The sequence below is a fragment of the Boleophthalmus pectinirostris genome, unplaced genomic scaffold (genome assembly GCF_026225935.1).
Source record: "Boleophthalmus pectinirostris isolate CB_2022bp ecotype Guang Dong unplaced genomic scaffold, ASM2622593v1 HiC_scaffold_2, whole genome shotgun sequence".
NCBI classification, from domain to species: Eukaryota; Metazoa; Chordata; class Actinopteri; order Gobiiformes; family Gobiidae; genus Boleophthalmus; species Boleophthalmus pectinirostris.
The window spans coordinates 9,145,871-9,168,531 of NW_026571152.1; the positions used below are offsets into that span (position 1 = coordinate 9,145,871).

Sequence of the window (22,661 nt, forward strand, 5' to 3'; positions counted from 1 at the left end):
TGCTCAATTTTAGCTAGTCCTCCTGACGCATTTGACTGCATTTTTCAGTTCATAAAGTTTGAAGCCACTACTCACCTATATTTCTTATATAATAAATGGCACCAATTCAGTAAGCCTCATTAAAATGCAAAAAAAAAAAAAAAAAAGTTCTACTTGGGCAAATATTTTTTCATATTTAAATTTGTTTGTTTCCCATTACATTTTAAATTATGTATTAAAGGTGCACTATATAACTTTTCTGGTGGAGGAATATAAAAATTGCTTTGCCTGGAAGGTTCCACAATATGGTATTAAACTGTTCTGACTATGACAAGCAAGTGGCAGAACAAGGCCTAGTTACAGTTCAACAGTACATTTCCAATCTTGATGATGGAATACTTTTTTTTCTGTGATTTTTTATTTTTTTTTAGCAATAAATATACCTGTAATGGAATAATGTATTGAATACTGAGGAACACCAAAGCAATAACATCTCCTTGGAGACCATCACTAGAAAAGTTACATAGAGCACCTTTAACTAAAATATTTACGAGTTTTGGTTGAATACATTTGAATGAATTTGATGTCGACTAATACTAGCATAAGAATATATAAATAACATTGAATAAAGAAAAAATAAAGGCAAATTAACTTCTCTGGTGGAAGATCAACCACCTGCTGGTGTCATCGTCATGGAGCTATTGCTTTGCCTGGAATGTTTCATAGTTTGCCAGTCTCCATGGAGGTTTAAAATGAAAAAAACCTGCATATGAATAAATGCAAAACAGGTAAAAAAATGACGTACTGCACAACATAATTTCCATGGAAATAAGCAGGTGACTGACCCTACACTAGAAAGTTACATAGTTAGCAAGTTAAATTTTCTCAAGTTTTCACAAACAAGAGCCCAGTCGTTGATAGAAAATTTGACTTTTAATGCAACATTTTGTGAAGTACAGTTTTGGGATGAGGACTCCACTGGACAGACTGACACATGTGGGTTAGAAGTGTGAGCCATGGTACAGAATATACAGGCCTTTATCATGAATATCAGGTTAATATCGTAAAAATAAACAGTGGAAGATAGAGCTGTATTTTAAATTGATGCACATTAAACGTTATATTTCTGTCATTTATTTTGTTACAGTACCAAAAACAAAGTTGAAAATCTGTGTTGCAAAGATATTTTTTAATTTTCAGGTGGTGATACTATAGGGAAGCCCAATTTAGTTCATTTTTTCCAATTTTTCATTCATTTGGACAAAATTCTCCCCAAAATGGTTTACAATCGGCACAAGAATAAGGTTGAGTCTCACGGCAACATTGAAATAGAACATTCTTAACAGTATTTCATCAATGTTTTCATGTTTAGAGGTCGCATTTGCATACAAGTGCTGTTCCTATGTCTTGCAAATTGAAGTTTTATGCAGTAGTCATGTTTTTGTAATAAGAATTCCATAATTTGACAATGAAAATGGTGAAGCTTTGAGAGTTTAAGAAGCTATTTTTTCACATTTCCTCAGTATATCCAGTATCCAGTATATACTTGTAATCACATGCAACTTCTGTCTTCAGTTTAATTTAATGGCAACTTTAAACAAGACTTTTCTAATAAATGACCATTTTCAAATCAAGATTACACATTTTCTTTACATTTTAAAACAATCTTATAGTTAGATCTATAAGTCTGCATATTTCAATGGAAGCACAATTGAACAAAAACGCTATCTAAAGTCTGCCATTTAAATATTTCACGACTTCATTTATTTATGATCTTTATTTTCGCAAAAACAAAACTACTGCTGTTGAAAATCTTCCCCGAATCATGATGTGTGAGACCAGACCTAATTTTGTCGCTTAGTTCCCTAGTTTTTGTACAAAGACGAGACATCTATCCATTCATGCAGAGAGTGGGGTTAGAGGGTGGAGAGGGCAGCGGAGGAGGAGAGCTTGTCCATATGTTATTCCCATGTTTTTCATATTTTGGTGAAGTTTTGCGTTGTTTTTTTCTAAGCGTTTTGCATCTCTTTTCCGATCTTGTAGCTCAGGATCTTGTTCCAGTCGATCTTGGTGCGCGTCACAGGGAGCTGGCGGCGTAAGGCTTTGAAGGTGGTGTCCGACATCGTCTGGTAGTTCTCGTTGATGGCCGTCTGGAAGAACGCAAGACAAAAAAAATAATTGGTAATATCATTGTTATATTTTGGACATTTTAATATTGATCTGTGATGTCTTAAAGGTCCTATTACACAGAATTGACTCTTGTAAGCTTTAAGTCATGTTAGAATGTTGTTACCTCCTTAAAAGTATACTTGGAGTTGTTTTGTTTCATTCACACATATCTGAGTAACTATTTTTAGTCTGTCTGCATCCAAAAGCTCAAAATGCTCTGTTCTACCTTGTGATGTCATGAAGCGGTAGTTTTCAAGTTAACAGCTCACTTTTAGCTTTTGTTCAGTGGAGATTGGGCAATTTCAGTCCTGGAATTGCCAAATTATTCCACTGAAAGTGTATTGCAGGGATCTCCAATCTGTAGCTCGGTAACTACCAGTAGCTCTCCACCCCCTTCCCCCTTCCAAACACAGTGGAGCACTACCTGTATTATCACATGAAATTACAAGTGTTTTCAGTTTGAGAAGAACTCATCCTAAATATGCAGTGTATGTGTTAAAGATGTGTGAAGAAACAAAATATAACTCCAGGTATGTGATGAGAAAACATTATAACATAGATCAGAATATGGGTCCTTTAAGTAACAAGTCCAAGTATAAAAGATCAAAACTGGAGAGCCAAGTACAGAGCGGTGAACACGGGGGTTGAGTAGAGCAGTGACGTCTTGAATATCAAGATTACTCAAACATGCTTGAATAACTCACTCTAAATACAACTTCAAGAGGGAAAATAAGAAGATGAAAATTCTGAAAGGTCCTTAAAATTATGGCAGGCGTCCAGTACAGTGTGTTATGAATCTTAAATTTGTTCACACGTCATCTTGAGCACATATACATAGATTTTTGTATGAGACTTACGGGGCTTTGTATGCATGCATGACTCAGATGACTAAAAAATGTATGTCATTCCATTTTACTTTATTCAGTACATTTCCAACTATTAATACATTTTTCCAAGCAACACTATCTACCAACAGGGTGGGAAAACTACAGTAAATGTGCCATCTGCCTTTGGAGGTATTTACAAAAACATATGAGATAAAAAGCATGAGAGTCTGGTACAAACCTGGTACTCATGCTCTGCGTTCTTCATTAACTCCACAAAGAATTCTGCAGTGTTTGCCTCCTTCTGTAAAGGATTAGAGACAAAATTTCATGAGATTATGAATTAAACTATTCAGACGCAGTAGCTCAAAAATTATACATATGATACAAAGCTTAAGAAAATAAGTATATTATTACAATTTTACATAAAGATAGTACGTCGTTATTATAAAAGGTCAAGAGTAAAAACAAAAATAAATATCGTAATAAGATTATCAGAGAAAAAAATTGATGTATCAGACTAAGTAAATATAAAAAACATTACTTAACTAAAAAGAGCAAATTGGATAGTATTAAAAATAAAATCTAAATTTAAATAAAAATATATATATAATATTATATATATATAATTAAAACATGTCTAAGTACCAAAAGTAAATATTACTTTTTGGGATTGGGAATAATTTTGACGCATAACTCAAAAAACCCCAAAAATGTATAGTATAAAGTAATATAAGTTTAAAAATATTTTTTAAATTATATTATTAAAAAAATGTATAGACAGACAATATTTGATCATAAAAAATAAAGAGTAGAAAGAGTAAAAAATGTATCTGGGTCCCAACATATAGGTTCGTATGAGACTTAAAAAATACAGTATTGGCATTACTTGATTTAAAAAAGAAACTGGATGGTATTATTAAATCATGAAAGATAATATGGGCAGATCTGTGGAGAGGCAACCCCCACTAGCACATTTATTTAGTTTCGTTTTTATCATTTAGTTTTAATTTAGTTTAGTTAGAAATTCCCACTCACAGAGACGTTCATGCTCTCCATCACTTCTTTGTGGCTCACCAGCTGCACGTTTCCATCCTCATAATAATGAACCTGGAACAGAAACACAACATCTCTCAAAAAATATTCACAGAGTTCCTGCTTCTGTCTGCTCTTGCACACTCCCCCGAGTACTAGCCCCTGGTTCTAGGCCCCCGGTTCAGTATTCATCTTGTCAACTAAAATATTTATGTGGTAGTTTTTGTCTGAGTCATGCTTTTGCTGAGTACAACTAATCTATATCTATACCGATCGATAGACAGACAGACAGAGAAAGACAGAGATTGAGAGAAATATTAAAGGTGTACTGTGAAACTTTTCTGGTGGAGGGTCTGCTACCTACTTGTCTCCATGGAGATGTTATCTAACATTTATTCATGTGTTTCTATTGCGCAAAGATACAATAATTACTCCTCCACAGATCTGAAATAGTACTGCTATAACCTGCCTGTGACAGACAGGTTTAATCTATACTGTGGAACATTCTAGACAAAGCAATAACATTTCCATGGAGATAAGTAGGTGGAGGACCCTCCACCAGAAATGTTACGCAATGTACCTTTAATGACCAAAACCATGATCTGATTACATACATTTTTGTTGACTGAAGCTAAAAGATATTTTTGTCAGCTAAATATTTTCTGGTTGACTAAAACTAGCTAAGGTCAATTAAAATGCAATCAATCAATGAACCTGCCCAGGGACTACAGGTGGAAATTAGCACTGGTGCTACAACCTGATACAATGCATCTCTCCTGTTAAGGTTCATGTAAAAATTGTGTGCTGTCCCTGTCTCAATAAATAAATAAATAAACTACGATGATATAGTCAACTAATTCAAATGTAATTATGATAAATATTTACCAGAATTAGAAAAACATGAAACCCTGTCATAGGTATTTTAATTTTAGGTCAGTGGATGGTTTAGTGCAGGGGTGCTCACACTTTTTCAGCATGCGAGCTAATTACAAAATGACCAAGTCATAATGATCTACCTAATACAAAGCCAAGCAAACTGCACTGAAACACTCTGTGCCCCTTTTTTGGACCCTCACCCACAGTTTGAGAACCCCTTCTTTAAGAGAACTTCCTCTGGCACTTTACACAAAACTGTGAAAAAGTGAAGGAAGATTTTTAAACCTGTTTTTTAAAGTTCCAAACTAGAGTTGCATTCTTTTCTGGTTTTGCAGTGATATTTACCAGCCTCTGCACGTTTACCAAACCAAACGCACATCGTGACAAACACAGATGCATTTGTGCACTTTTGTTAGACAAACTTCAGCCAAATCTGGCAGTAGGTCTGTTCTGTAGATCCGCTCTATGCTGTAGACCTGCTTTGTGCCAACACTGGAACACAAATTTAGACTCGTTTTTGCTTCACGTTTGGTCTTGCTCTTCTAATCAGCCGCACTGTGGGAGGGGCTTGTGTTCGCTGTACGCAGGAAGGAGCGAGAGCGTGAAAAGGCGAGGGGCGGCGTGCTGACGTGAGGCAGATGGACAGGTAGGATGTTTAGGAAGTTTAACCTGCCCTGTGATACACGCTGTTGCAGACGAGCCGTGCACAGGGAGCGTGTGTATTTGTGATGTGCCGTAGAGTCTCTGCGGGCTGCACTGAGACGCCCCACACGCTACTGCACCCGGTACAAGTTTATTGCCAAAAGCAGCGGCTGTAATGAAATATGATCGCACTTGTTGAGTGTCAGACGTTGAGTGAGAGACAAGACCGAGTCGCGAGTCCGAGACGAGACACGATCTACCCACACGACCTTGGCGATCAACTGGTAGATCGCGATCGACGTATTGAGCACCCCTGGTTTAGTCTATGGCTTTGTTCTTATTTTCACACTTGAATCTAGTCCCTGGGTCTAGCCCCCAGTCTCTGTCCCGAAATTCTAGTGTCTCTGGTATAGTCCCCAGTTCTTTCACCTTTTTAGTTCGTACCTGTATTTTCATGATACCGGCCACCTGGGTGACCGGTTGGGAGACGGTGAACTTCCACTCTGACCTCCAACGACCATTCCTGGAAACAACAAACAACCAAAAAAAAAACAAAACATAAAATTCATTATGTTTCAAATACATCTTCTCAGCTCCTTTGACCCTCTCCTCTGCTCCACTTGCCCATATTCTGTACCATATATTCACTCTTTTTCCTATTGGACAATATACAAAACTGACATGCCTCGAATGCAGCTATTTTAGCACGATCTTGTAGCATCTAATGTTACTGCTCACCTTTGCTCCTGCTGGTATAATAATCCTCTAAAAGCAGTAGTAATCAGGATTGGAGCTGCTCTGATCTGATTAGATTAGACCAGATTATCATCAGCTAACAGCACTAGGACTGGCTAAAGACTTCACAGTTACAAGTCTGCTTAAAGAATAGTCAGTCAAAGATAATCTAAGTGCCCAATAGTAGAAGTTACAATCAGAGATTAAAAAGAAGTAGTAGTATTTATGTACTGTCAAAATCATTTCAGCTTGAACTCACCAGAAGTTTTTTGGTTGAAATTGATGGCACTCGATGCAGACAATGATGGTTTGCTGCCCGTCAATGTTTTTCCCATAAATCTGAAAGGTAAGGAAAGAGACAAAGAGTTGTATTAGTAAAAATTATATCCATTTTAAATTATTTGACTTTAAATTGCATTTGTCTCATCCTTCACTGTCTGTGGGTTAAACTTTTAAGGTGCAGTGGACCAGATTTGAGAATCACGGTGAAGAGTACCTAGCTGGAGGATTACCAACAAGTTTACTTTTCCACAGTAACAGTGATGGTCAGTTCAATATCAGAATATTGAAATAGGCTGACAAGGTTTTAATAAGTAAATTATCATGAAAAATGTATCTCAAACGATTTGTTTATGAATGAAATTTTTATAATAAAAAAATACATAAATATATTTTTTATCTTATTTTATCAACACATTTAATCTTTTGATTGGTTTCTATATGCCAAGGTAAAATTCTTTATAATAAAAGGAGTGAGTACATATAATACTGAAGTCACTGGCATCAACTGATAATGAAATACTTTCAGGAATTGAAACAAAAATCTCTGGTAGATCAGAAGTCTAACCCACAACCTCCTTACTGAGAGGAAGTAGTGGGTTGCCACAGTAACAGAGCGGGAACATGCACACTTGGGTCACTTACGGTGCAGACTCCGTTGGGGTAGTGATCCTTGACGTAGGCCCTCACAGCAGAGTCCACAGCACTTCTCCAGCTCTCGATGGAGGAGTCGAGCTCCTGGGGTCGGGGGTCACTGGCCTCTTTGCGCAGGTGGTCGAACTTAAACGAAATCTTGTTTTTGGGATCCAACACACGACCGTTGCCCAGGTCTCCATGTTCTGTGATTAAGACCTACAAAAAATGTACGAGGAAATTTTGATTATGAAACTGAAAATATGGTTGACATGCAATTAGATTAAGTTTAAGATTAAAACTAGGGTTGAAATAGACTAAAAACATGTCTTGCTGTACGATTAGTCGGCTAAAAAGGTGGCGTGACAAAAGCTCTCACAACTATTATGTGTATCTATGTATCTGACCCAAACTGCACTCACAAGACTACACTTGCACGGGGGTTCATGCAAAAACAATTATTTATGCAGAAAAAAATACTAGAAAACAATGTATTTATATAAAAAAAAAACTTGTGAATCATGAATTTAATCTGCCTTTACGTATAAATACCAAAAAATACCAAATCTTCAGCTCACTCACTTCTCCTTTCTGCTGTTGTCCCATATAAATCTTTATCTAAATAAAATAAGTAGAAAGTACTCAACTTCCTACCCAACTTAGTATGAAATTAATACACAGAAAGTGTATTGTAGGAAGTACTTTGTGAAACGAATCCGAAAGCTACAGGAATATACAAAAAATATGTATGTGTGGTAACCCTTGAAAGAGCCCTGTGAATCACTATGACTCCTTCTAAAGCTCTATAAATATGCACATATATAAACAAGAAAAACACCAGTTTGTGAGAGCTTTAGGAACAAGTTAGATTTAAATACAGACTTCCTCATCCCACATGCGTAATGCTATTGTGCGTGAAGATGAACTGGAGCCAGCCGGAATAAAAACACGACTCCACCAGGTCCATTTAAAACTTTATAACATCCTTTGCACACGTGTTTAAATTTTGCATATTTTGTATATCTGTTAAAGGGGAAGATCTCTGAAATACTTGTACAGAAGAAGAACGTACATTGTGTACTACTCTTTTCCACTTTAAAAAGAAGCTTAAATGTCTAACTCTGGGCAGATACATGAATTTTGTTTGCGCTGTAGTACATCTCTTACTGTACTGTTTCCTTTTGCCATTCTCTATAAATATGAACTGGTTTCAAGATGCTTTGATACACAGGTAAAAAGCGTAGGCCTAATAATCTTAAAGGTCCTGTATTACGCAAAATTGACTCTTGTGAGCTTTAAGTCATGTTATAATGCTGTTACCTCATTAACAAAACATACCTGGACTTATGTTTTGTTTCATTTACATGTTTGCCAAACCCTTATGATGTCATGTCATGATAGTTTAACTTAACAGCTACCTTTTGCTTTTACTACAGTAGACATGGACAATTCCAGGACTGCAATTATCCAAATGTGAAGGTGTGAAGACGTGTGGACTTTAAAAACAGAGTGGAGCACTTCCTGTATTACCACAGACATCACAAGGTGGAACAGTGTTTTATGTTTGAGAGATGAAGTAAATATGCAGGGTTTGTGTGTTTAACGCATGTGACTGAAACAAAACAACTTCAGGTATGTTTGTGATGAGGAAGCAAAATCATAGCATAGATCAGAAAATGGCCTAATATGGGCTTAAAGTATATTAAGTCTATACTGTAATTATCGTGCCAGGCCTACCCAGTCTACATTGTTGGCCTAAAACCAGGACTAAAGCAGCATTATAAAAGCAGAGCTGCATTTGTTGTGTTGCAGAGGGAGGAGCAGTGATGATGACATTCTCACTCAAACTAATGCAACTGTTACTCAGCTCTGACACAGGACTACAGGGACCGAGGCCTGGAAACAAACCCCTATATTAAACTATGACTAGGAATTTCCAAAAAGGCGGCTCAGGGGTCAAACGTGGCCACTGAAAACGACATTACAGAGCCGTTCAAACAGAAAAGATTGAAGAGTGATGTCTCTACCTGTTCGTCGTATCCCTCGATCTTCACTGGAGTGAACTGGTCCAGGTTATACTGTGCAAACGCACTAAGGAGAAAGAAGGCAGAATCAGAGCATTGTACACACAGAATAGAACTGTTTCCTTTTGTGCTGGTTATTGCTGTTAAGAGAAAATTCTGAATATTTTTGATCTCTTCAATAAAAATTCTAATCTCTACTTACTGTGCTGCACCTTCCCTGAGCAGATTGTCATTGTTGAGCAGCAATCGCACATCTGAAAAAAACAAAACAAAACAAAAAAATATTAGTACAGCTACAACAAGATTGTCTATCATAAAGGTGAATACATTTATTTTAGGTTTTAGCCTTTATTTTCATTGTGAATGTTCCAAAATGAAAATGTTTGGATTTCCCCACTATTGCTACAGTCATTTGTCTGGCAGTAATGGTCATGGTTCTGTTATTCGTCCATATGATTTGATTAAAAACTACAGCAACATTTTTGAAACTTTTATGATTGTGTAAACCAGGGGTGTCCAAACTATGGCCTAGGGGTTAAATGTGGCCCTTACTCTGGGAAATACTTTTTACTGCCAGTTTTAAATCATTAAGTTCTACCACTAGAACTTATATAACCATTTTGATGCGAGACTGAATTCAGTTGTAGCGGCACTTTAAAACAATACATGCTTCACAGTATTGACCACTAGTCCATGGTCGTCCATGTTTCCATCCACAGCTCTCCATGAAAATAAACGTTTGCACACCCCTGGTGTAAATATACAGCTTCCTCTTTAGCTTCATGTCTCTTCTATTTCCATCTTTACTCATTAGTCTGTTGACAGAGACAAAGTGTCTGCAGTAGACACATCAGACAGTTAGAGGGTGTGTGAGCTGATAGGATTTGAACGGTTTGGAGTGAGTTTAAGGATTAAAAAAACAGCCTTCATTTGAGTCTGGACTGCAGAGATAAGAGACAGACAGATTATAAAAGCACTTTTAGGAATTATTTGTAGATTTATAATAAATAAATTGAAAAAATGTAGAAAGGATGGGACACAGAGTTCACTTGCCGTTTTAGTTAAGATTTGGTCATGTCTGAGAATGTCATGGGTGAAGTTCAAATATTCCAAAAAATATGAATGAAATTAAAAACACATGTAGAATTAGACTTATACCCTAGCTATACACAGGTCTGTCCCATTTTTATTTTTTATCAGCTGTCTTTTTAACAGTTTTAATCATTCTTAAAAGGCACTGCACCCGATTTTTCTCTCTTAAAATGTAAAAAACTGAACTATTTCATTTGAAACACAGCAGTGCTCCAAAGTTATTCCCCACTTACCTTATGTATACTGAGCATCCTAATTATTCACTGCTATGAGCCTGAGAGTTGTGAAAATTGTTTAGAGAGAGCAGAGTAGAGTTCTGCCATGATGTTAAAGCTAACAGCAAGTAGCAAGCTAATGTGTACTTCCTGATTATTGGACAATAAAACGCTTTATAATTAAATGCAGACAGCACACAGCCGACTTATTTTGTCCCCAAGAGCTGCTTATGAAATATATCTGTAGACACATTTTGCTCAAATACTTGGAAATAAAATTGGGTACAGGGCCGTTTGATGTGCAATATTACAACTATAAGAATTTAATGAGAGACAGTTGGATTCCCAATGCTCTTTAATACAATGAAACAAAGGGGAGACACGCACCGTTGAAGACTTCGTTGAACTCTCCGGGCGGGGCGTGGAGGATGAAGTTGGCTGCTACACGTACCTGAAACACAGAGAATTATCATTACATATAAGGGGATGTTAATCATTTCACTGTTATCGGAATAGAACATTTTCAATCTTCCTATGTGCACAATCACCACCACCTATGAGTCAATATATGGATTATTTAGTTTGAAAAATGTGCAGAAGGTAAGCGCATTGTGCATTTGTGGACAAGGTAAATGTCTGTGCTTTTCTCTCAGCTGGATTTTTCTTAAGTGTAAAAGCCTGTAATGCAATCCCAAAGACTCAAATTATTTAGGTCATTTAGTGTCCTCTCTGAGGTGTCAGATGCCCTCCCTGTGTGTCAAAAGTCTTGTGACTGCTCCAAACCACATGCTTTTATGGACAAAGGATTGGCTGTTGACCTCTCCATTAAAAACACCCAAACTGATCACTTCAAAATCCAATTCAATACTCTAAATAAAATCCACAAATGTAAAACCTGATTATTTATACTGCATGATTTGGGTCACTCTGCTCCTAATGTTGTTGTAGCTCCTCTCTCCTCCTCTGGGGGCCGCTCTACTCCACCACTCCTGTACTTCCTGATTCTGGATGGTCACATGACACCTCCCCCTCACGGCTCACGACCAAATAAGGTCATGAAAATGTGCAGTGTGCAGGAGGATACACTTCCTCTCAGACGCTGGATGAAATTACAGAATATAGAGAATATCTTAAATAAAAAAATATTAAACTCAAAAACAGGTTTGCAAAAATATCTTCATCTTATGCTTAAAAAACAAAAGCAAGTTCACAGAAACTGAAGCAGCTATTTTAAGACAATATTATGGAAAGAAATTAATATATTGCCCAGATTATTTTAACTGTGGTTCAGAATTGCAGCGTTAAATCAAAATAAAAATATATTTAAAAAAGAAAAATGTTAAATGTATAATAAAAGCTAAATGGTAGAGAAAGCTGTATCACAATTTTTGTTATCAATACTGATACCGATACTAGTCTAGGGTGAAGAGATTTAAATACAAATGTACACAGAAGGGCTTCTTCTAATAGGCTCTAAAATTGTCATGTCTACAACTGGTGCCCAGGCTTGAAATATGCAATTATCAATACATCAAATAGGGATGGGAGGAGACACAATTTCTACAAGACATGTCAAGTTTCAGTCCACGAGATCAAGACCAGACTTTGATATAATTTGATTAATAAATTGGGCCATTCAGTTCATAAGTTTTGCTTCATTTAATGTTACTTTTTTTTCTCAGCTTCTTAAGAGAAATAACTCAAAGTGAAGTTAATCTCTTTTTCATCCAAGGCAAATGTAAATACGTAAGGAAAAAATTTCACAAGATAATTTTCCTCATGTGTGCACGATCTTGCGGCAGTATTGTCTTGCGAGCTCTTGCGGTACGAGATCTTGTTCCATTCCTACTAATTAGCATATATACAACAATACTGAAACCCGCATTTGCACAGAGTCAGTATCGATATATATAGATACTTCGATATCGATACTCCAACTACATACGTTAAAAATGACTTGGTTGTTTAAATTGTTCCTACTACTAATAAAAAGAGTTAAAGGTACCAATTTTTTCTTTTGTCATAATTCTAGTATAGATTTTGTAGTGTACTTTGCCTATTCTATGGAAAACTGAATGCTACGGTGGAATTTGTTGTTTAAATGTCCGATATTTTGACCTGGTTTATGATTCATATCTCTGTAATTACTTATCCACATGAAACAAAAACTGGCACAAAGTTCAACGTCTTCTCTGTCAGTATAAATAAACAAAAGTGAATTCATTTTTCACAGTAGCTTCAAAAGATGGCGCTGATATTGCGATAAAAATACGTGACTGTTAGTTGAAAAGACCTGAATCCATAAAATTAATATGCCAAATTTGTGGAGCCAATCTCGAACAAATAATTATAAAGTTAAAATGCGTGGATTATAAATTTGGAGATTTCAAAAACATTAAATCTCCCATAAATCCATAAAATTCAAGGCAATCTGTAACAATAAGAAAAACAGAAGATTTAACATCACAATTCAAATGCCTATAAAAAGGAACAAATTGCTGAAGTTTTATTTGTTTTTTACTTATTTGCATCAGATGAAAACCATGAGATCGACCCAGTTTCGCAGAGGATCAAACAGAGCTGCGGTTGTGGGTTCATTTCCCATTGGGGGCTCATTAAGCATGGCAGCATAAACAGACATTTGAAGAGAGATGGTAGAGAAAGACCGACCAAAAAAAAAAAAAAAGAGAATCCACAAATCTGATCATTTCTATTAGCGACAAGATTCAATGTTACCTTGTTCCAACCACACCACAACATCTACAAACTGGAGACATTTGACCTGTGCCTATCTACTAAAACCGAAGCGAAGATATCTACCAGAGCAGGGACTAGACAGGGGACAGAAGCAGGGGATTAAACCAGGAACTAAACCAGGAACTAAACCAGGTCTGAACCATCTTATCATACGCAAACACAACCATGACAAATGCAGGGAGAAGCGCGTCCAACGAGATTATGATAAATACTGGAACATACTTTGATTTGAACTGGTTTAGCCTAAAGTTCAGGCATTAAATACAATTTTTATTTTTTTTACACTGTACCTCAATTGTCAAATTAAAAAGGTAATGTATGGAGCACTCAGATGCCCTTATTGATTTCAGTGACTTCTAGGGAAATCGCAACTAAACTGGGATGCCATATTGACTTCTAGGGAAATCGCAACTAAACTGGGATGCCATATATTTAAAAGTAAAGTCATGACTATTTCAAACAATTACTTTATTAACGTTTCACAATAATTTTTTAAAAGCAACGATGGCTGTATTTCAGGCTTTGTTGGACAGAAGTTGAACTAGAACAATAATCAGTGTGTTTTGCATTTTATTAGTAATTGGAGAATAATATGATCTGAGGACACAAATGGGTCCTGTTTATGTAATATATATAAGTATAAGCCTACAGACCGACGCTGGGAATCACAGGGTCCCTCACGATTTGATAGAGGATACACGGCTCATAAAACGGCGATGCATGCGATAATCGATATACTACAAATGATACTCTGATATACTGCTGTTTTTAAGAACCAAATACATTTTAACACCACTAGTTCTTTGTTAAACCACTACTTGTGCAAAGTCAATATGAAATACATCAATTTTAAGCATGCAGTCAGTGATAAATACAATTGTAGTGTGGTCACAAAAAAAAAAAAAAAAATTGCTACAAGATACAAAAAATACCAAGGTAACGATACTGGATCACCAAAAGCAGCATCACGGATATCGATACTTCAATATTTTTGTACATTGCCATTACAGACGATTGAATTTTAAAATATATTAATATTTTAAGTTTTTCCTTTTTTCCAGCGGATTCCAGCTCCACTGAAGGAATGCGTCATGTCCGGACCTGTCCCAGAGGCAACTAAACTCAAAGAAAAACATGCCCTGCTGCTAAATCTTTAAACAGGGATTACCCAAAGTACTCCAGCTAGGTACTCCTGACGGGGATCCTGGCTTCTTACCAGGTCCACTGGTTTAACCAAGAGACACTGAAGGACGGGTCAAATGCAGAGGACCATTGCCTTATGGAGAAAATGATGTCTAAAAATTAGAGCTGAATGAAATGGAAATGGAAATGAAAAATGAAAAAATACAGCAGGGATTGTTCTGACTAGTATTGCAGTTTTAATTAGATCTGCAGTTTATTATTTCAAATCAGGATTCAGTTTACACACAGCTCATTTTAAAACAAGTCTGGGAGTGTTAACATTTGAGAGGAGACAGAAATTTGAACTGCGAAACCAAGAATCCCATGAATTTCAGAACATGTTTGTAGAGGTCTATACTACAGAGTTAGCAGCTTTTTGACCCCATAGAGTCACAGGGAGGGCATCTGACACACTCTGAGGTTTCACAACATGATCAGATTTGGATACAATTTCTAATCAAAGCATTTTACGGTTCTGTCTGAAATTTTGACCTCTCAGATTCCTTTTTTGGCTGTTGTTCTATCACTGCTCTCATTTTCATTTAACCTGCTAAAATTACATTACATATCCATACAAATGTTATTATATGGTGGTTTAGAATTTCTTAAAAAATAGGATACGGTAAGAATGAAAATGTAAATTGTAATCATCCAGTATTTTATTTTGTGACCATATCACCCAGCCCTATTTAAAACTAAAGCTTCCACAGAAATTTAACTCAGAAGATGTAACCCTTTTTCTTAGTGTTAAATGTAAAAACATGGTCAAAACAAACAAAATAATGCCCATTTTATCTGACGAGGCAGAAATTTAATCTGTAAAAGTAATAGATGACTACAACGAACAGTATGATCATTAGCTTCCTGTGTGTGGTTTGTGTGACAGTCATCAGGAAGTCTGTGCACGAACAACACTTTGAAAACCGCCAAAAATTTCAAAGGAGGGAAAGTAAGTTTCTCGATTATATCATTCAAAATATTTAAAAAATTGTAATTTAATCGATCAAAATGAGCAAATCACAAAGGCGTCTGATATGCAGATGTCCCCGTGGCTCCATGTGGTCTTGTTCTGATGAAAACTTAACAAGGCTGCAATGATGACAGGTCAGGTGACAGGTTATTTTGTAGCAGTTATAGTTTTAGTTTAGTTTGTGGAACCATTGCTATTGTACATTGAAATTTTAATAAGTACAAAAATGTGCAATTAAAGTGTATTGAGAAAATCCAAAATTATTTATTCTTTGACATTTTGTTGTAATGATGCTGCTGTCTCTGTGATAAAGTCTGTATAGCTCAGATAACGGCCATCAAAATATAAACTTTTCTTTTTTTAATAATTATGCTGATTCTTTGTTGCAGCTCTGGTCTCCATTGGGTCTTATCCTGTGTAAAAGTTGCTAACCCAGTAGTTTAGACCCCTACAAACATGTTCTCAAATCAGTCTTCTCTCAGATATTAATGCACTTGGACACGCTTAAAATATGCACTGTGAACTGAATCCTGATTGAACACAAAATGCAAATAAAATCAACTGCACCGCTTTGCTTATCTGTCAATGGAACCAAAAATAGGTCTGTCAAAACTGCTCAGGGCCCTTCGTAAAACAGGGAACTCCACTCAAACACTCGAATAAAAATAGACATGAGACGCGCACTACTTCTCACAAAGTCAGACTTAGGAGGAAATCTGGTCTTCTCTCTGTAAGGAGGTTGTGGGTTAGACTCCTGGCTTCTCTGAAGTGAAGTCCTCCCTGAGTTACCGTGGCAGAGTAGTTATCCCATCTCCTCATCAGTCATTTGATAGGACAAATCTACAAAAATCTACCACACCCAGAAATGTGAACCACCTTTTCAACAATGCAAGTCTTTAATTACATACATTTAACAAACTGAAAAGTTCAAACGTCGGGAACATATGTTCACTTTCTGCCATTTGCAATCAAGAACAAGATGTCCCTGTATGTTAGATACCCTCCCTGTCTTTGTGAGGACTTATTCTGTGTAATAGCTGCTAACCCTCTTTAGACCACTACAAACATGTTCTGAAATGCATGGGATTCTTGGATTAGTTTGGCAGTTCATATTTCAGTCTGCCCTCAAATGTTAATGCTCCGGGACATGTTTGATATGAGCATTGTGGACTGACAGTTGCCCAAGTTTTTAGCCAAACATATGTTAAAATAACAGCATGTTTTTATGTTTGTTTTAATGGCACTGAAAAAGGTTGAAAAAAACAAAAACAAAGCGTCTTTATTGTGACCAGGCTTGCATCTCCACTGACCTGACTCTTACTTGGCATTCACATGCTTGTCTCCCTGGAACTGTTGTTCCTTGGGCTATAATATTCAATGGAGAATGTTGAAGTACGGTTTTAACTTCTAACCTCTTCTATATGTGACGTGCCACCTCCAGCATGTGACATAGTGTACTTGAAATACTTCCAAAATTGTTTAGAACAAGTCCCACACTTGAAAATGTAACACGCTAGGGGCTAGGGCACTAACTGCAGCCTAGGGGCGACCAGGAGGCAAGATAAGGCATTTGTATAGCACAATTCATACACAAAGTAATTCAAAGTGCTTCACAGAATAAGAAAGACACTAGTAGAAACAACAAGGAGTCAAAGTGTGTGAATAAACCATAAAACTATAATTCTGTTAAAAATGATGATGATGAGTATTGAAGATATTTGAGCTCAATAATTTTACCTTATATATTAGATGTGTTATAAAAAGTATATGATTATTTATGGGTAGGTATGTTTAATAAAACAAAAAAATCCAATGACAGACAGCCAGCAGTATTATTTTTCCCAAAGACTTCAGTTCATAATTAAGTTTGAGTTGTTAGAAGTTAGTTTTGTAATCCCATAGGTTTGAGTTACTCACATCCCAAGGTCCGGTTCAGAGTTATTTTGAACCAACAGTTCCAGGTTTATGAATGAAAAGGGTTCACCATTTCCTACCGCATTCCACTCAGTAGTTACCTTGTAATCCAGTAGATGTTTGATGTAGATACAATCTAAAACAGGGTTAACAAAACACAAAGTAGCTCATGATTTATTTAGTTTTAGCTCCAGTAATAATCCATTACAGCTAATGAGCAATAATAATTTAAATCAATGTCATATTTCACAGCAATAAAGACTGCAAGGCTTACAACTTAAGTCATAAACATTTGGTCATTAGTGGTAGTCCCATTCAACAATAGTGTTTCAATATAATGAGCTTAAGTTATGTTACAATTCCTAATATAGTGGAACTTTAGATATATACATCAAAAAAGCTAGAGCTACAATGCTGACTGATTTCTCAAAATGGACAAATCTTAATAAATTTTCAAGTATTTTTGTTGCCTAACACAAAGGGAATCAATTCAAAATACCATAGCTGCTTGGGCTTTGTGGCATTAATGTCCAAAGCGACATAAATTATTTTAACACTACAGTCTTTGGCAAAAATTCCATGTGATTCAAAAACTAAAGCAGCCATTTAACGTAAAAGTCTGCTTATCAGTTGGGCCGAATGCCTTTGTTTGTATGTGGTGTTGTGTTGTTGCATTGTTTTGCATGGGTGTCCGCAGCATCATATAGTTGTTAATAACTTCAGGTAGTGACAGGGAGTGAGGTTGAATGAGTTCCATCATCTTGATCAGAACAGTGGTTTTAATAAGTTCCATCTCAAACAAACCAGCCACGGTGAGAACAGCACCAGAGGAGAGGGGCTAGAGGAAGTTCGGCAAGTGACGCTGGAACTTAAAGGGAGTTATCCCACTACAATTAAGTTGTAAGTGGAAGTGGTCATTGGCGTGGGTTACCCCTTGGACCGGGACCAGTCTGGCATCGAAAAGTTGATTGACTAGGGTACGGAGACATCACATTATCTTTGTCCTCCTGAACAGCAAAGGTGGAGGATATGCCAAGACATGAAGCCTACAAAGAATGATGCTACAGGATTCTCATTGTTTGGCTGCCAACCAAGACTTCCCATGGACCTGGCCATTCTGGACTAGAATGCTGCTAAATGATGACAAACCAAACCCTCACTTGTAGTATGTCCAAAAATTGAAGTCCCACCTGGAAGACAGTTACAAGTTGAGAATACCCAATTATATGAGTACAGGGTTGCCTCTTGGATGGTAAAGGTTCCATTCTTATATTGTGGATATCAGTCTTGAAGCCTTTGTGGAATGCCGTAACACACAAGGAAATCGTCCCATAGACGCTTGGAGCCAGTCAATCTGGGACTCCACATACAAAAAATCCACACAGACCAGTTAGAGAGCACGCAACTTCCAGATGCTGACGAGGGCTGCAGCATGTTCAGGTAGGATGCATCTAACTGTCCAGGTTATTTGAAAACTAAGATAGAGCAGGCACTAAACTTAAAAAGTCTACTTATTGGTCACACTGTATTTTTTGTATGCTATGTCAGCATTAGTTTAGCAGCATTTTGCATGCATGTCCACAGTATCAGACAATCGCTAAGTATGATACTGTAATCTTGGTCAGAGCAGTGGTTTTAATGAGGTTCCATTGCAAACAAACCAGCCACCGTGAGAGCAGCACCAGAGGAGAGAAGCCGGAGGAAGTTTGGCAAGTGACAACAGAATTTAAGACATTGTCCCGCCATATTTAAGTTGTAACCAGAAGTGGGGCGTACCAATACATGCCTATCTACGCCATCTGACCCACTGGCTAGAGGGTATTTGCTTAGCTCACTGCACCATCGTGCATGACTTCAAATTGAAACTGATAGCTCTGGACAGCAGCCTATTTGTGAATCACCTCCAGAGAAAAAGCTGAGTCAACACTGGACAAACAACTCCCTCTCACCAACAATATCATCCACGAGAATATGGTTACATAATATTAGAACAATGTTATCTAGGAATCTGGCCCTAACTCAACACATGCTCAAATATGTGATCAAATATTTTCCATAGTATGACCTCTTAATAACTTCAACAGGAACTAAAACAAGGCTGAATACATTTTAAGGACCAGGTCTAGAGTGTAATTAGAAAATAAGTAATTTATAATTGTGATACCAAGATAACACTTCTGCAGATCTGGCCATAACAAATCTTGAGTTTAATGTTGGGGATGGTTTATCATTATTTGCGATATGGAAGGATTTACCCAAATATCAGCAATGGTACTACAATATTGCAAATTAAATCAATATATGGCAATAATATTTTTCTGCACTGCCTGAGTACATCCATGATAAATACACTTATCATTTTTACAAAAGTGAAAAGTAAATTGTTAAGTGATTTGTAAATTTCACTAAAATTTTACATAGATTTTGTTTGTACTATGGATTTTAAAAGCTTAATATTGGTATCGCAAATATCGGTTACCAGCCACAACAGCAAGACAAACATCGGATATTGTACCGGCTGAAAGAAATCCACATGGGACCTTCCCTGTTTAATTTAATGCGTTTTTAATGATGCCTTCACTGAATGAAAGTCCTAAATCATTTAGAGGTGAGTCCATTTGACAGTAATGATAACAAAGCTATATTTTTGTAATTAGAAATGTCTCGGTTGAGGATCAGGTCTTGCACAAAACATGAATGAACTGTATAATGCAACACAAGTGCAGAAATAATAAGCAGTTTCGTCTTACACAATATAGGTAATGTTCTGATTTTGTACAATTGTTACATTTTCATATATGATCAATTCATCACAGACCAACAGGCCTAGTATTGCACTGTAGCAAAAACAAAGCATTTTAGGAACTTCTACAAATGATTTTGTGGAAGTTATTTAAAAAAAAAAAAAGGTTTGCAAAAAACACAATTGTTTGCTGTACATTGTAGTTATGAATGCATGGTCTTTTCTTGCTATAAACTCATTGTATTAGGCTATTTTCAGTCACTGGGTCAGAGAACATTACATTCTTATTATGTAAAAAACCCTTAGGCTACAGACATAAAGCCATGTTTACTGCTTTACACCCAAATAAATCGATAGCCTACATAATGAGAACGAAACAAGGTCATATATTACCAATAGGAGATTAACTGTATGTGCAAAGCAATATAAGCCTTCATAATGCATAAACCAGCCATGAAAACGTAATTGAAAAACCACTGTCTGTGTCCATCACACTAATCAAACATCGTCCCCAAGCGGATCTTCAATAGCTATAAGGAAATACATTCTTTCGAACATTTGAAACATGCACCAGTAAAATGTGTTGATTGCTCTTTAAACATGCTAATAATACCAAAACATGTCTTCTTTTCTATGCAATCAATGCACTAGTGTTAGAAGTTCAATTTAAGCTCAAACGTGCAACACTGGTAACTCAAACGTGAAGCTAATTCGCTAGCATCGTTGTATTATTGCAAATTTGACTCTTATTATCGATTTGTTTAGCATTAATTTTGGTTTATTTATCAGTAGGGCAATTATAGTAGCCTTATAATTAGTATTTGTAGGCAGAGTTACAGTACATTATAGTAAATTTGGTGTACAGGTTCATTTAGGCTAAATATGTGGCATGGGTATTTCAGAAGTGAAGCTAGTTCGTTAGCATTCGATTATTCTTAAGTATTTAAGGCGTAGCACCGATTATTCGTCATTATTGTTAAGTAAGTTTAATAGTGAGATACTTATTGTTCGGTTATTGGTGTCAGTGGTATCATAACTGTGCATTTTGACAGCTAAGTGGCACCGAAGTGCAAAAGGGCGTGTGTGTGAAGTCGTCAAGTTAGCCGATGAAGCTAAAGCTAAACTAGCTAACAACATTTTAATAGTTTTCAATGGAAATAAGCGGTCATTTGTGTTAGCATCTGCTTTAGCACAAGCTTGGACGCAGCTGAGGGGAACCCAAGCACTTAGGGTCGTGATCAAAGTTGTATTTAGCGTCTATTTTGAGCTAGGACCGTACAAGGAGCCTGAGAGCGGAAGTTGGGGCTAAAAATAATAAAAGGCGAAGCGGCAGGAGCGGAGCAGCGGAGGCCCGGGGGTTTGCACACCCGAAGAGAGAGCGCTGCACACGGGCAGGAGCAGCGCCGAGAACCCGGGGAAAGCGCATTCCGGTGGAAACCTCTATCCTCCGTCTGCACAGCGGGTTATTGAACGGGTTTGTGTCCGGTTCTTACCTTCTCTTCGTCGGATAGCTGCTCGTCATGATCCGCCATCTTTTCTTCCGGCTCCACCAGCTTCTCAGCCCGGCGACGTCAGCTCAGGGGCGGGGTACAGCAGCTCGACAGGCCGGGGGGAGGAACCTCAGGGGCGGGGTACCGGAGCTCCATAGCCCGGGGGAGTGGTGTTTGGTGGCTGCTCTGCTCTGCTCTGTCTGCTTCTGGATTCTCTTTTTTGCGTGATATTGCACAGAATTTTGAGTTCACAGTATTCATACGCGCAAACATGTTATTAATCACCAAATATTTTCATTGCCTATTATTTTAATGAATCTCCAAGATAGGTCCTACGTTTATGCATACAATGTAAAAGCATAACAATATAATTATCTCCATTTGACCCTCTTCTCTGCCTCCTCTGCTCCATCTGACCCTCTCCTCTGCATCCTTTACTCCTCTAACCCTCTGCATCCTTTATTCCTTTGGCCCTCTGCATCCTTTATTCCTTTGGCCCTCTGCATCCTTTACTCCTCTGACCCTCTGCATCCTTTACTCCTCTGACCCTCTGCATCCTTTACTTCTCTGACCCCCTCCTTTACTCCTCTGACCCTCTTCTTTGCTCCATTTGATCCTCTCCTCTTCTCCATCTGACTCTCTTCTCTGCATCCTTTACTCCTCTGACCCCCTACTTTGCTCCATCAGACCCTCTTCTTTACTCCTCTGATCCTCTGCATCCTTTACTCCTCTGGCCCTCTCCTTTACTCCATTTGACCCTGTCCTCTGCATCGTTTACTCCTCTGACTCTCTCCTTTGCTCCATTTGACCCGCTCCTCTACATTGTTTACTCCTCTGACCCTTTCCATTGTTTACTCCTCTGACCCTCTCCTCTGCATCCTTCACTCCTCTAACCCTCTCTTTTGCTCCATCTGACCCTCTTCTCTGCATCATTTACTCCTCTGGCCCTTTCCTTTGCTCCAACTGACCCTCTCCTTTGCATTCTCTGCCCTCACACCAACTGCATTGCTTTTTTCACATTCATAAACCCAACTCCTTAGCATTCAACTACCCTTCTCTGGACCATACATTCGCTCTCCCTTATATCAAACCATGCTCTTCA

At 37.3% G+C, this 22,661-nt stretch overlaps 1 protein-coding gene across 1 annotated transcript; it reads right to left on the reverse strand.

The window, feature by feature from the left end:
* Positions 1–893: 893 nt before the first annotated feature.
* LOC110155110 (capping actin protein of muscle Z-line subunit alpha 2) lies at positions 894–21,689 on the reverse strand. Its single transcript, XM_020919168.2, has 10 exons — positions 21,563–21,689; positions 10,891–10,954; positions 9,399–9,450; positions 9,200–9,263; positions 7,185–7,391; positions 6,520–6,599; positions 5,970–6,048; positions 4,011–4,082; positions 3,214–3,276; positions 894–2,129 (listed from the first exon to the last, which is right to left on the reverse strand). Exons 1-10 carry the CDS (start codon positions 21,599–21,601, stop codon positions 1,989–1,991), a joined length of 861 nt encoding a protein of 286 aa, XP_020774827.1. The 5' UTR covers positions 21,602–21,689; the 3' UTR covers positions 894–1,988.
* Between the last annotated feature and the right edge of the window lie 972 nt (positions 21,690–22,661).